The following is a 15279-nucleotide window of genomic DNA, read 5'->3' as shown; positions in this document are numbered from 1 at the left end:
AAACATCCAATGTGTGCCAAAATCATTATGGTTGCATTCTTGGTGGTAGCAGAGAACTAGAAACAAAATGCAGGGAGAGGACTATTGAAGAATAACTGAAAAAATTATGCAATATGTGAATATTGTAGAATATAAAGTAAGAAAAAATGAATATGTGAAACTTGAGAAATGTGAGATGATTTGTATGAAGTGATACAGAATAAAATAAGCAGAATCAAGAAAACTATATATATATATATATAAAATAACTACAACTTTGTAAATGAAAAGACCTCTAAAAGGAAGTTGAATTCTGAAAAATAGAGAAGATAGAAAAGATTTTTTAAAAATAAATCTTACCTTCTTAGAAATATGGTTTCAAGGCAGAAGACTGGTAAGGGCTAGGCAATGGAGGTTAAGTAACTTGCCCTTAGGGTCACACAGGAAGTGTCTGAGGCAAATTTGAACCCAGGACTTCCTATTTCTATGCCTTTCTCTCTATTCACTGAACCACCTAGCTGCCCCCATTAGATAATGAAAGTTTTGAAGAAGAAATAACAACATATCTCTTCTCCCTCATGGTAGAGAATAGGGGGACTACTAGAATAAAAATATCTACTATAATACAAAGTTTCTCTAGCAGACATTCTTTCTGATTGACTTTTTTTTTGTCAAAAGTGAGAGTTCATTTCTGGGTGTGGGATGGGAAACGATTGTGCTATAGGGACAAAAGATAAAAATAAAACAAATTGTTTAAAATATCATTTGACAGTTAGCCATAAGTATGTTCTCCTAAGTTCATGCCAATTTTAGAGTAAATCCCGGGCTGAGAAATAAGTTGCCTTCCAAAACCTCTTAGGGCATTTGGAACTTGTAACACATTTACCATAGAAAACAAATGTTTTAAGTGGCTACATTTCAATTACTATGGAAAAAGAATAGCAAACAATACTGTTGCAATACTAGTGTAGTAGTGTTGAATGGTCTGGGGAGGGAAGGGAGCATAGTTTTTAAAAAAATCAGAAAAACAAAACAAGAAATATACCAATAGTTTCCTCTATTCAAGTTGATGTGATCATGACTAAGAAGTCCAGTGAGAGCAACTTGGACTGCTAGAAACTGAGGAAAGCATGGCACTAAAGGTAATGAAGCTCAGTAATCTTGTTCTTTGGCCATGGTCTGTGTATCTTCTTGTGAATGACTTGGGACTTTGTACTTGGACCCAGATACAACTTAAGCCTTGGACAGCCACAGGGCTGCCTCATGAACTGATTCTTTGAGGACCTAAGAGAATTCTTTTTTTCCAGAGGACCTGGTTTTATGCTGTTATTTTCCAATTAATTCTCTGTTCTTTTGTAAAGTCATGGGTTCACCTAAGAAGATTGAGATCTGGAGGAGTCTTAGGAGAGTTCTAGTCCAACTCTCATTTTATGGTTGAAGCCCAGGGAAGTTAAGTTACTTCACGAAGGGGAAACAGATGTTGTTCACCCTTCATTTTCGAAGGGGATCAGTGACATCAGGGAGTGATTTTTTAAAAAACGCTTACTTTCTGTCTTGATTGGCTCCAAGGCAGAAGAGTGGTAAGGACTAGGTAATGGGGGTTAACTGACTTGCCCAGGGCCACACAGCTAGGCAGTGTCTGAGGCCAGATTTGAACTCAGGACCTCCCGTCTCTGGGCCTGGCTCTCAATTCACTGAGCCACCTAGCTGTCCCCCATGCTACAGCTTCTTGAAGCCATAGGTGAGAGCAGGGTGACAGGTGGATACTAAAGGCAGATGAGCAGTGTAGTACAGAGAGAGGGGGACATAGCAGTTTTGCAGGCTTTGGCTGAGTTCTGATGTCAGTTAGGAGTTTAGAATCTTGGGAGAAAGTTTCAGTTGTCTCCCTCTCTCTGTACTACAGCAGCTGAACCTGATGAACCTGTTTTGGGGTATAGATTTCACACTGTAGTGATGGCAAACCTTTTAGAGACTGAGTGCCCAAACTGCAACCCTCATGCTGCATGTGAGCCCTCCCCACCTTACCCGAGGCAGGGGAAGGAGGAAGCACTCCTATTGGGCTACTGGGCAGAGGGGCAGGTAAAGTGAGGAATGTCCTCAGGTGAATGTGGAGGGGGGGAGGGGAGCAACCCCCTCCAGCACACATGTCAATAGGTTCGCCAGCACAGCTCTAGGGAGACAGGATTGGTCTGGCTGTGTTTCAGTCCCCTTTCCTTCAGGCCCAGTACAACAACACAAACTCGTTCCTCTCTCTGTATCCCAATTCCTCCTTTGGCTCTTTTTTGGATTTTATCCTTTTCTGCCACTTTCTACAGGGTGGGAAGAAAGCAGGTAGTATGTTTTGTGTAGTCTCTGTAGCTTTAGGGAGTTTCTAAACTAAGTCTGGGTCCAGTCAGAAGGCAGCATGCTTTTGGCTCCTCTCTCCTGCTCCTCAAACAACTGGGTATAACCAGTGACTGCTGCTTGTTATATTGTATGGGAGGAGAAGGTAAGGAGTGTGCCAGTAAGGTCTCTGCATCTGGAAACATCTCAAGATGGGCTTCAGGTACTGAGTTTGCTTTTTTTCTTTTGCTGGGTGCATAATATCTTCTGGGCAAGGGGAACTGAGTGAGCATTTGAAGGATTATTTTTCTCTGGTATTAATTCATAAGGATTTTACCTTTTAGGGATTCTCTTTGATCTGTGGATTCAACTGTAATTGTTCTACATATGGTATATTATTCCTCTTTTTTGGGAAGGTTTTTGAGAGTTAAAAGTTTTGAAGACAATGTTTCATCTGCCATCTTGCTGGTCTTTGTGACCTGTAAGTCTCTTGGAGAAATTAATACTGAAGCATAAAGCAGTTGGGATTTCCTTTGAAGGGTCTCAGTGATCCATGGTTGACTCTGGGCTATGTAACATCTTTATCACTGATTTGTCATGCTTAACAGATTTTTAGATGGAGGGATAGTTAACACAATAGATGACACAATTGGCATCTAACAAAATTGTGTCAACTTTGAAAATGGGGCTTATTTTAGTAAGACAGCATTGAAAAGGAATAAATGTGAAGTTGACTTGGGTTAAAAATATTGATTTTCAAGTATGAGATGTAGAAGGCACTGTAAGATAAGAAGTTGTTTAAAAAAAAGACCTCAGGGGGTGAGGAGGGAGTGATGTGTGTGGCATTGCTTTAAAACTCTTTGGGCCGGGGCGTAGTCTAATGAACTGCTAACTCAGTATGAATCAATAGTATGAGACAAGTCTGGGTTCAGAGTGAAAGTCATTTTCCTCATCTCTCAAGGGGAGAGTAGCCATTAGCTTATACTCATTAGCTTTTCCACCAAACACTGGTTACACAAAAGACCATTGTGAATAGTAAAGAGCAAGTAAAGCTATTTATCCAAGCAAAACAACAAATAGAAATTGGAGTTCTACAGATTAGAATATGCCAGAGTGAGATAAAATCTCAGCTCAAACAAGGAAAAGGAAATAGTTTCACTAAAGGGAGTCTATTTTCTAAGGTTATTACAGGTTATAGGTACCAGAAATCCCAGGACATAATGGGGGTTGTCTTCCCTATCCATCTGTAGCCTTAAGGCTCTCGTCTGCCATTCAAAGTACATGCTTTTCTGGAAAGATTTACATGAATTGATGCAGAGCAAAATAAGCAAAACTGGGGGAATATTGTACGTAGTAAGCTCAATATTGTAGGATGGTGAACTGAGAAAGACTTAGGTACTCTCAACAATACAATGATCCAGGACAATTCTTCAGATCTTATGACAAAGAATGCTATCTACTTCTAGAGAAAGAACTGTTGGGAATCAGATGCAGATCAAAGCACATGCTTTTTCACAGTTTATCTATGGTTTTATTTTGAGGTTTTGGTTTTATATGATTATTCTCTTATAAAAATGACTAATAGGGAAGTATGTTTTGCAAGAAAATACATGTATAACCCAGATCAAATTGCTTGTCATCTCTAAGAAGGGGGAGAGAAGGGAGGGAAGGAGACAATTCGGATTTTATAATTTCAGAAAACATGTTGAAAATTGTTATTACATGTAATTGGGAAAATAAAATATCTTTGAAGAAAAAAAGGAAAAAGCCAAAGTACATTCTTTTCCTTCCTTTCATCCATCCTGTACTCATTTTCCTCTTTTCTCCCTTTCTTCTCTGCCTTGATTGTCTCCCTTTTTCTATTTTTTCTACTCTCTTTCTCTTCTTCTTCCATCTTCTCTCTCCTCTCTTCTTTTTCTTTCTTTCTTCTACTTTACTCCCTGCCCGTCTCCCCAATTCTCCCCTCCCCAACAGTCTGTCCCTTTCATAGGCACACAACATCACATTCATCATTCTCTCAGTCAATCAGGAATTATGTTTCCCTTCATGTATGCAACACGAAGGACAGAGTTATCCTTCTGGCCACCTGAACCAAGCAAGAGTGGGATTTATGTTTGGTGATATTTCCTGGAATCTCTACTCATAGAATTTCCTTTTTTAAAGAAGGAGGTAAAGCCTACAACTTTTCTCAAGAACTACTTAATTCTACTATTTCTACTGACTGATAGTTTTGCCTCTTAAGAAGCATGTGGCTCTCAGAGGAATAAAACAGATGTCGTTGCTTGGTGAGTTTCAAGCTTGGTGTTAGAAGGGTCACAGGATCACAGATTTAGACTTGAGAAGGACCACTGAGGTCAGCACTCTAATCTTCTCATTTTATCAGATAAGAAAACTGAGACAAAAAGCAAAGTATTTTGCTTAGGTCATAAGTGGTAGGGCTAAGATTTAAACCAAAGTCCTCTGACTTCAAAACTAGCATCCTCTTTTAGAAAAGGAATTTCATTTTCAGTTGCAAATTCTCTCCCTCCCACCTCCTTCTCTTTTTTAATGTACTTACTATTGTAATGTGAAGCTTCTTATTAATAGCAATATGGAGAGCTTATCCACTGAGAATAATAATGATTCATATGTGTATGTATATATAATATATGTATAAATATAAATAATGTGTTGAAGAGGCAGCATGGTGTAATGGGTAGAGAACCAATCTCAAAGCCAGGAAGACTTGTGTTTAAGTCCAAAACAACATCCTGTTTGTATGACTTTGGATAAATCATTTAATTTCTTAGTACTATAGGATCTAAGTTTCAAAGAATGTACTGATCAACATTGATAGAAGTTATTTCCTCATCTAGGAGTCTGTTACGCTAATGAAATCACAGTTTTAGGCCCTATCTCCATAAATTCATTGAGGTTCACAAACTTTCTTAACAATATCTCTTTAAAGTAGGGTATTTAAACATTGTTATCCCCATTTTGTAGATAAGGAAACTGAGGATGAGTACTCATTTATGACAACAGCAGTTGTGAATCTGAACCCAGGATGGGTGTCTACATCTGCAGCCTGTGGTGTCAAAAGCTTTGTTGAATAAATGATGAACAAAAATCTCTTTATGTAAAAAATATCAACGAAGTCCAGAAATGTACTTGATACAAGCAACTTTCATTTCAACTACAGAATTTTGCAATTGCTCAGTTATATTTTTGGGGTATTATAACTATCTTTAATTTTTATTCATGTAGGGATGGAACCTATAGATGTGCCTCTAGATGAAAATAATGAAAAAGAGTATCAGATTTGTCAGAGCAAAGTCTGTGCAGATAGGTAAGAATTTTAATATGCAAATCTCTAATTTTGATTTCATAGTGTATTATAAGCATGTAGTAGTTTTGGGGCAAAACGTGTTTTACCACATAGAGGGAAAAGCACAAAGTAAATTTCTAGGAAAGAAGGATATACAATGAACTTAATTCTGATCTTCAAGATATGTCAAAGAGGAAATGACACTAAATGTTTGGGGAAAAAAATCAGCTGCTAGCAAAACCCCTTAAGGAAATGACATCAACAACATTGGACATATGCGAACTCTCTTATTTCTGTGTAATGTTTATGATGATGCTCTAAAGATTATGAACCTTTATGAGAATATGAGGAAGGGATAGATATGCTTTTACAAATTATGTTCTTGAGCAGACCATATCTTCACAGATACAAAATTTACTAAAAGGTATTTATTATTTGTGGATTACAAAAAAAATTTTATTCAGTAGAGCAGAATGTAGCTTTAAGGATTCCTCTCTAACAAACTATCGTCTATGTATATGTTATAATTGTACAAGGTTCTTTGATAGATTCAACTACAGAGGTTACTTTGTCCAGCAATCTTTTGATCATCAGCATCAAAAGAGGAATAAAACAGGGAACTATGTTGCCCTCCACAGCCCCAAAGACATCATCATAAAGTCCTCTGTAGAGTCTAAATCAAAGAGAGATTCTTGTATATAATGAAGCCTTCCTGATATTCTTTTTGATGGATCATAGAATCATATTTTTAGAGCTTGAAAGAACTTCTAACTCCCTCCTCAAATAATACCTTGTTATTGCCATAAATTTAGATTTAGAAGGGACCGTACAGATAATCTGGATCAACTCTCTTATTTTATAGATCAGGAAACTGAAGCTTAGAGATGGGAAATGATTTGCCCTAAGATACCACAGATGATAATAACTGGCTAAAGGAAGATTCAAATCTGGGTCCACTGACTCTAAATTCAAGGTTTTCTCCACTGTGCTATGCTGGCTAACATCATATCTATTTTTAACAAATTCTAGACTAACATCAACTCAATGAGATCTACAAGCATTTCTTAAAATTCATTTTTATCTTATTTTCATAAAGATTTGAATTTTTGTTTTCCCACATCTCTAACCCCTGCCCCTCTACTGAGAAAGCAAGAAAAACATACCCTGTTATAAACATGCTATAGTCACACAATAGCCCATATTAAAAAAAAGTCTCAATCTGCTCCCTAAAGCTCATTACCTCTCTGTCAGAAGGTGGGTAGCATATTTTATCATGAGTTTTCTGGAATTCTGGTTGGTCATTGTATTGATTAGAGTTCCAAAATCTTCCAAAGTTGTTAGTTTTTATAATATTGTTTTTTCCAAAATCTTCCAAAGTTGTTAGTTTTTATAATATTGTTTTTATCTGAAAATTTCATTTAATTAATTAATTTAGAATCATGGCTACATGATTCATGTTCTTTCCCTCCCCTAAATATTGTTGTTATTATACAAATTATTTTTCTAATTCTACTCACTTTACTCTACTTCAACTCATGCAAGTCTTCCCATTTTTCTTTGATACCATCTCTTTCATCATTGTTATGGAACAAAAGTATTTCATATGCTAGGATTTGTTCTGCCATTCCATAATTGATGGTCCATAATTGTCTCTCTCACTTTCTGATTCTTTGTCACTAAAAAAGAGCTGTTATAATTATTTTTGCACATATATATCCTTTTCCTCTTTCTTTGGACACCTACTACTATTAAAGTGAGATTGGGTCACAAAGGAAAATACAAACAGGTGCAAGAAAGTCCTTTTTTTCCTGGTTAGTTACTCTCTTGAGCTCCAGTCTTTAGTCATTATAAGCTTTTTCAACAAATTGCCCCATAGACATCTCAAACTCCACATATCTGAAACAGAACTTGTCTTTTCTCCAAACATCCCCCATCACCTGAACATTTCTGCTTTTGGAGAGAATAGTGCCATCTTCCCAAATCCTCAAGTTTGCAGAGTCCCTGCCCTCCTTCACTCCTGGCTCTTCCTTGACCTGCATATCCATCGCATGGCCAAATCTTGTTTCTACCTTTACAACATTTTTCATTTCTAACTCCTTCTTTCTATTTACATAGCCACCACTCTCTAGTTCAGACTCTCATCACCTCTTTTTAAAAAATTTTAAAAACCCTTACCTTCCATCTTGTAATCAATACTGTGTATTGGTTCCAAAGCAGAAGAGTGGCAAGGATAGACAATTCCAAGGCAGAAGAGCAGTAAGGGCTAGGCAATGGAAGGTAAGTGACTTGCCTAGGGTCACACAGCTAGGAAGTGTCTGAGACTAGATTTCTAAGACCTCCCATTTCTAGACCTATATCTCAACCCAATGAGCCACCTTACCTCTTGACTAGATTACTGCATTAGCCTTTTAAATGGTCTCTTTACCTCAAGTCTCTCCTGTCTCCAATCTCTGCTTAGCTACAAAGCCTAGATTTGTCAATGTAATTCCTTGCTCAGTAAACTCTAGGTGCTATGTATTACCTCCAGGATGAAATGTAAAGCTCTTTGTTGGGCACTTAGAGCTCTTTATAACCTGTCCTCTAGTTTTATACTTTGTTCCCTCCATACTTTCTATGATCTTCCTACATTGATCTACTAGTTCCTCAAACATGATATTTCATCTCCTTCCTCTATAACTTTGCGCTGGCTGTCCCTCATGCTTGGAATGCTCTCCCTTTTCATTTCCATATCTTAATTTCCGACCCAGCTCCTGTGTTCTATGGAAGCTTATTGTACTTTGCCTTCCAAGATTACTTTCTATCTACTCTGTATAATTCTTGAATATACTTTATTATTTACATGATAATATATAAATAAATGACTACCATATCTAGTTGGATGGGCAATCCATTTAGATAATCCATTGTATGCATATTTGTATGTATCTCTCTATATTTATATGTCTTAGACAAATACTGCAGATGGCTAAGGGACTGGAAGAATTCAGACTAGATTGCATTAGGGAAATTGATCTGTGTACTTCTTTGCCACAAGCTATGACTCAGTAAGCCATTTTTTAATGCCAGCATTCTCCCAATGATGCCAAATGGCTGCAAATCATGTATATTAAAATCTCTAGGGAATCAAAATCATGGGCAATCCAAGGACACTTGAAAGCTGGACAATGGATATAAGTAGGCTGAACCATATTACTGAAGATTACTTGTGAGCTGGAAATAGCATTAAAAGTATCTTGTAGGAAATGTATGATTGGAAGAGGAGACGATGATAGACAGGCAGCCCAAGTATAACCCTATTACTTATGGAATGTTGACAGACCTAGAGAAATGTCTCCATCATGCTGAGCCCATCCTTTGTGGTATCCTAGCAGAAGGGCAGGAAACAGATGTATGGATGGAAATCTGTACCATTAGGAGTAGCTCACAGAACCATTGAAGCATTGGAATACAATTAACGTGAAAATATTTTTTCATTATTTTATGTATCTATGTTCTAACAGTGGCAATTCTGGGCACTGCACAAAGAAATTATTGGACTAAGTGTTTTCAGAAGTTGTTTAATAACACCTTGGATAACCACATGGATGGGAGAGGAATAAGACATTCTGCATAAAAAGTTCCAGTTAGTTGGGTGTTAGCTTGTATTTGTGACACAATTACTTGTCAAAAATAGCCTTCGTAAGATTACTCTATCACAAAAATGAATAATATGGAAGTAGGTATTGAGTGATAGTACATGTATAACCCAGTGGGAATTGCTTGTTAGCTCCAGGAGGGGGGAGGGAAAAAGAGAGGGAAAAAATGAATCATGGAACCAGGGAAAAATACTTAAAAATAAATAAGTTAAAAATTAAAAAAAAATAGCCTTTATAGGCAATCTCCTAAAAGCTCACAAGAAGAGGAAAGCTACATAATAAGATTTCATATTTATCTTACCTTTCCAGAGGAAGATGTAAGGTGTTTTTTTTCTTAGTAGAAAAATGAGTAAAGAGGATTTTAATAACACCTGTGTTTGTCCCTCCCAAATCACATTTTTAAAGACATTATATAACAAAACCTGGCAGCCTTTACTTATTTTTCAGACTTGCATCTGTCTGTTCCTCTCTCCCTCTCCTCCTCCTCAAAAAAAAATATACAGGATCAAGGAACAAGTCAAAACTATGACCTTAGGGCTTTTTCAAATAGCAAGGGTGTAATTCTTAAAAAGTGTGAAATTCTGAGCTTTGTGGTTCTTGATGGCTATAATTACATATATAATGCCTTTCAAAATGATTTCTAAAGCTTTATTCTCCCCTGAAGGGTTCAAGCAAGCAGCAGCTTTTAAGTGACATATCAAAATTTTCAATTCTGTCTGCCTTTAAAAACTTTAATTCCCACCCCACATCCCCATGTGCCTTTGAGTGTTATTTAGAGCTTCCACTTAACCTGAATGTTGCTTAACCAAGATTTTGTTGTCCTTGGATTTGAAAATTAAAAAAAAAAATGAGAGCAGTTATATGTTATTGCCTAAAGAAAGACTAACGGTATCTCTATCTTTTCTTTCCAGGGTAAATACGTATGATTGTGGGGAAAAAATTTCAGACTGGTTGTCAAAATTTTTTGGTCGTCATTGTCGTTTGATCAAACAGAGTTCAAATTTCAAAAGAAGGGCAAATAAGAAACATACAAAAGGTAAAGCAATTTAGCCTGGCCTTTGGAAAATTAAAGTCTAGGCTTATCTAGTGTGAAACTATTCCATGTTGGTCTTTGTGCACATCAGAATTCCATGTGAAGTTAATTTATGGGAAGACTCATTTTTATGCATAAAATTGAGTCAGTGCCATCTTTCATATTAGAAAGGGGAAATTGCTGACCCTATGTCAGGCAAGATGATTTATTTATTGGTTAGTGACTGTGTATTGTAGATAGGCTACTTAAGAAGACTTCAAGGGTTGACTTTAACCCCTTTGTTCTAAGTTTAAGGACAGCTTACATAAAGAAGTTTTAAAAAATGTAATTCAGCAGTTTTCTTGTTCACCTAATAAGTTATCAAACCCAGGTTCCCATCAGAAGATATGGGCTCTGCTCTTGGCTCTGTCCCATGGCAAATTGCGTAATCTTCGCCCCCCCTAAAATCTTTAGCTTCTATTTCAGAGTCAATACTAACTATTGGTTCCAAGATAGAAAAGAGGTATAAGGGGGCTAGGCAATTGGGGTTAAGTGATGTGACCAGGGTCACATACCTAGCAAGTACCTGAGGCCAGATTTGAATACAGGACCTCCTGTGTTTAGGCCTGGCTCTCTATTCTAGGAGACACTTAGCTATTCCCAAATTGCTTAATCTTCATCTTTAAGTGGAAGTGTAGGGGAAACCTCTTTAAAAATAAAAACTATCATTCAAATATGAGGCATTAAACCTTGTTCAATGAGCTTACCTGAAAGTGAGCCTCCTTTGCTTCATGGAAAGGTGGAAGTAACCTTGGTTCTTTTTTTCATTATTCATCAAGCTGATGTTCTTCCAGATATTTTTTAAATACTCAAAAAATTTATTTTATTCTACAAAATGAAGCCATGATGAAAGTTGCAGCTGGTTTGTTAAGAGAGATGAATGCAAATTAGTCAAGAAAACATCTCTTTCTTCTTCTGGTAGATTATAGGATGAATTGGAATCCATTGGTTGGGCATGCCTATGTTTATGTTGGGATTCTCAGTTTTTACCAGAGCCTTCTGCCATCTTCATCCATGTGCCCATCACATGTTATTTATTCATCGATTGAGATGTCTCAAAGCAGAGAAGGCTCAGATAGGTGGCCGTGGTGGTAGGGAAATAATTAAGGTCCAAATATCATGTGTTCTTTAAGAATATTGTCATGTATGTGATAATCATTTGCACGGTATGAACAAAGACAGCCAACATAGCTCTGAGCAAGTTGGGGTATGGGGAGTTCTTAAAGACTTAAAAGATGAGGAATGCTGGCCTTAGTGATGGTCTATGTTGTTTCTCATTTGAACACTAGCCTATAATTATGTTCAAAGACATTCATCAAGAGAAATATGGCACCAACCAATAGATATATTTACTTTTTTAGCTGTTGTGATTCCCCCACCTCTTTTTTATTTAGAATATTTTCCATGGTTAAATGAGTCATGATCCCCCCCCCCCACTCTTTCCTCCCCTCCATCCAACAAGCAGTTTCACTGGGTTATACGTGTATCATTGTTCAAAATCTATTTCCATGTTATTAATACCTGCAGAAGAGTGACCTTTTAACATCAAAACCCTAATCATGTCCCTATCGAACCACGTGATTCATGAAGATCATCTTCTAAGACATATAAGTGCTTCAATCTTAATTAGTAGAAAGCAAGCTACAACCATTAAAATTATTGCTCCTTTAAATATTGAAGTAAGTATCAATATTCAATGGAGTGATCAGACCCTGGTGAATTGATTTATAGTAACCAAATGTTACTATAAACCCCAATCTAATCTATCAACCAGAATGCTAGCTAATTTATCATTCATTCAGGTCACTAAGAATGTCAAACATTATGCTTTCTTAATATTTATTTTTATAAAAAGTATAAAAAATTTGGTTTTTATAATGGGCTCAAAGAGAAAAAAGGAACATCATTTCATGGAGGACTTTGTTTATAATAACTTATAGGACTCGGTAATTATTTTCAAAAAGATCATCTTGAAAATAATTACAGTTTATATACCAACATCTATTGCTGAGATAGACAGATTTTACAAAGATCAATCAAAGACTCTCCAAAATTGCATTAACATTGGTTCTGATAGTAACTCATTCAAAGATGTCAAAAATATATTGGAGGGGGCAGCTGGATGGCTCAGTGGATTGAGAGCCAGGCCTAGAGACAGGAGGTCCTAGGTTCAAATCTGACTTCAGCCACTTCCTAACTGTGTGACCCTGGGCAAGTCACTTAACCCTCATTGCCTAGCTCTTACCACTCTTCTGCCTTGGAGCCAATACACAGTATTGACTCCAAGACGGAAGGTAAGGGTTTAAAAAATATGTATATGTAAATACACACATATATACATATATATAATATATTGGTAATTAAGATCATGAGGGCACCCAGGTTTGTAGACCACTCAGATTTTTGCCTGTAAATTACTAAAATTTTTTCAAAGAAAAGAATTGAGAAGTCCTAGATACAGCAAGCATTAAATAACATCACATGCACAAAAAATGAAATTGAGAGTGTTTTAACATATAGGAAATGACTTGGTACTGTTGTGGTAGTAATTGGTATGGTGAAACAATCAACTTTTTAGGGCAAATATAACATATAGAACTAGCAAAAGAAAGAAAATGAGAAAAAAGATATAACATGCAATTGAAACAACTCCAAATGACACATTGAAATAAATCCTTGATGACTAAAGTAGAAAATAGTTATAGGAAAGGACATTGACATGGATGATAGCAATTTTATACAGTAGATTAACTGATATAAATAAATTGCCATAAAAAGAAATGAAAATCATAAGAAGCATATTTGCCAGTAAATATTTTCTCTTCTTGAAGGACGTAGACAGAAGAGCCAAGGGCAACCCCATTTTAAAATATACTCATTTTAAATTTTATGGAGAAATATAGTAGAAAATTATGAGCAGAATCACCTCATAAAACAGTAAGAAATGGCAAAATGAAAAACAAGTTTAAAGAAGACTTGGCACTAGACCTAAATAAGCTAAGTTAAACTGAAGGGATTTAAGAATGAAAAAGGAAGGAGGACAATCAATATGAAAAATGGAAAAGAACTGCAAACATTTTTCTTCAAAATTCTTACTACTAAGTTTGGTAGAGCCACTTCAACATCACAGTTCTGGACATATTTGTGAAGGAAATGGAAATGTCCCTGAGGAAAACAAATTTGGGAAAAGCAGCTAGACTAAGTTTATGCAGAAGTAGTTCTAGAGACAACATAATTAAGAGATCATTGGAGTATCTGAAGGAAGGGAAGATACTAAAAACATATAAAAAGATCTCAGCTCTTTACAGTCCCCCAGGAAACAACTGAAACAACACTAATCACTTCTAGTTCATAGTTTGTTTTCCCATTTACATAAAATGTTAATGAGAATAATTTACACACATATATTGTTTGAGGTCTTGTAGTCAAGCTTTTGAGAGTGATATTCCATAGTAGATCACATCTCTACCATCTCACAATTGACTGAAAGATGTAAAGACCAAAAGACGTCTCGTTTTTTTTTTTTGTTGGTTGACTGTAAAAAAAAGGCTCTGATTTTGTAAAGCCAAATGCTACCTTAAAGACTCTTGTCCAACAACAACTCTCTCATGCCTATGTCAACATCATAAATGATTCTCTGACAGAAGTAACAGATAATTTTGTTCGGTCATCTGACTATTGATATAAGGCAAGGAAACATAAGCTCCTTAAATTCAAAGGCATTTGCTACTGTTGTGGAAGAAAGCTAGTGCAGAGCCTAAGTTTAGAAGAGATTTCCTCTAGATGGTGAGATCCTCCATATGTTCGTGGTTGCAGATGATGTATTGATTGTAGAAAGCCCCAGAACAGTGCAAATCCTTTTAAAATATATGCCTAATCATTTTAAAGAAGTTGGTATAACTATCTACACAGGAAAAGAAAATGAATTAACAATAACTAATATTTTTAGCACACTCGCTATGTGCCAGGCACTGTGTTTATTTAGAATTATTATCTCACTTGATGAAGAATGCCTGTTGTCCAGACGCTTATTTGCAGTGGTGAGGACAATTTATGGAGACGATTCATTAGATACATATTGTGGAGACACACTGAGGATGGACAATAAATTGGACCCAGAACTGAGCAGCAAAAGGAAAGCAGGCTAGGTTGTCTTTGTGTTGTTAGAAGCATGGTGAGAATTTTCCATTGATAAATCAGGCCTTTCTCCTCATATTCAAGTTGGTGCCTCATTAATTTATCCACTGTCCCAAGATACATGTACTGTTAGACCAGTTTTATAAATAGACCTCCATTTAGTTACATATCACAATGGAGAATATAGTTAATTTTCATTTTAATCTATAATCTTTACTCTTTCCCCTTCCCCATCATGTGTATAATTGAGCCACATTCTTTTGTGTGATTATAGATCTCATATAGGAGGTTCTGTAATGGTCTGGGACTAGATGGAACTAGTAAGATGCTATCCACAGGTGGGAATATCAGGAGGGACTTCATCTTCCAATTTGCTCTTTGCACTAGAAGTCCTTGACAAGGGGAAAACACCTGTGGAAACCATGTTTCCTTATTTTTTGATTTACTTGGTATTAATAAGCATGTGGGTGAGTTTTTAAAAAATCAAACAAGCTTGTTGTGACATCAAGGAATCTTATATGATTTTTACATATGCTTATGAGGACACCTTTTTGGTTGAGAACTTGCAAAGTGAAGCAGCATTTTATTCCACAGAACTGAATGCTTTTTAAAAATAGTTACTAAACAATGTCTAGTAGCATTTTTTTTATTGTCTACAGCTTTCATCAATTATGTGACTGACTATAAAGATGTGATGCTCTATAGAGTAGCATTTGTAAAAATTTGCTTCTTTCCTCTTTATGTTGTCCATTAAGGATACCTTTTATATAAATGAAGATGTCTCATGAAGATTGTGGAGAGATTAGAAAGTAGAAATATGAGTCAGTTAT

The 15279-nt window shown here is 36.2% G+C and overlaps 1 protein-coding gene across 1 annotated transcript in view; it reads left to right on the top strand.

The window, feature by feature from the left end:
* Positions 1-15279, top strand: part of MOCOS (molybdenum cofactor sulfurase) — a 92564-nt gene that overhangs the window by 39243 nt on the left and 38042 nt on the right. Inside the window, exons 10-11 of the mRNA XM_044664991.1 lie at positions 5545-5626; positions 10152-10276. Coding sequence (XP_044520926.1) covers positions 5545-5626; positions 10152-10276 — 207 coding nt within the window. The remainder of the gene's footprint in view (positions 1-5544; positions 5627-10151; positions 10277-15279) is intronic.

The sequence above is a fragment of the Gracilinanus agilis genome, chromosome 1 (assembly GCF_016433145.1).
Source record: "Gracilinanus agilis isolate LMUSP501 chromosome 1, AgileGrace, whole genome shotgun sequence".
In the NCBI taxonomy this organism is placed as follows: domain Eukaryota; kingdom Metazoa; phylum Chordata; class Mammalia; order Didelphimorphia; family Didelphidae; genus Gracilinanus; species Gracilinanus agilis.
The sequence above is the reverse complement of the archived record's forward strand: the minus strand, read 5'-3'. Positions and strand labels throughout refer to the sequence as shown.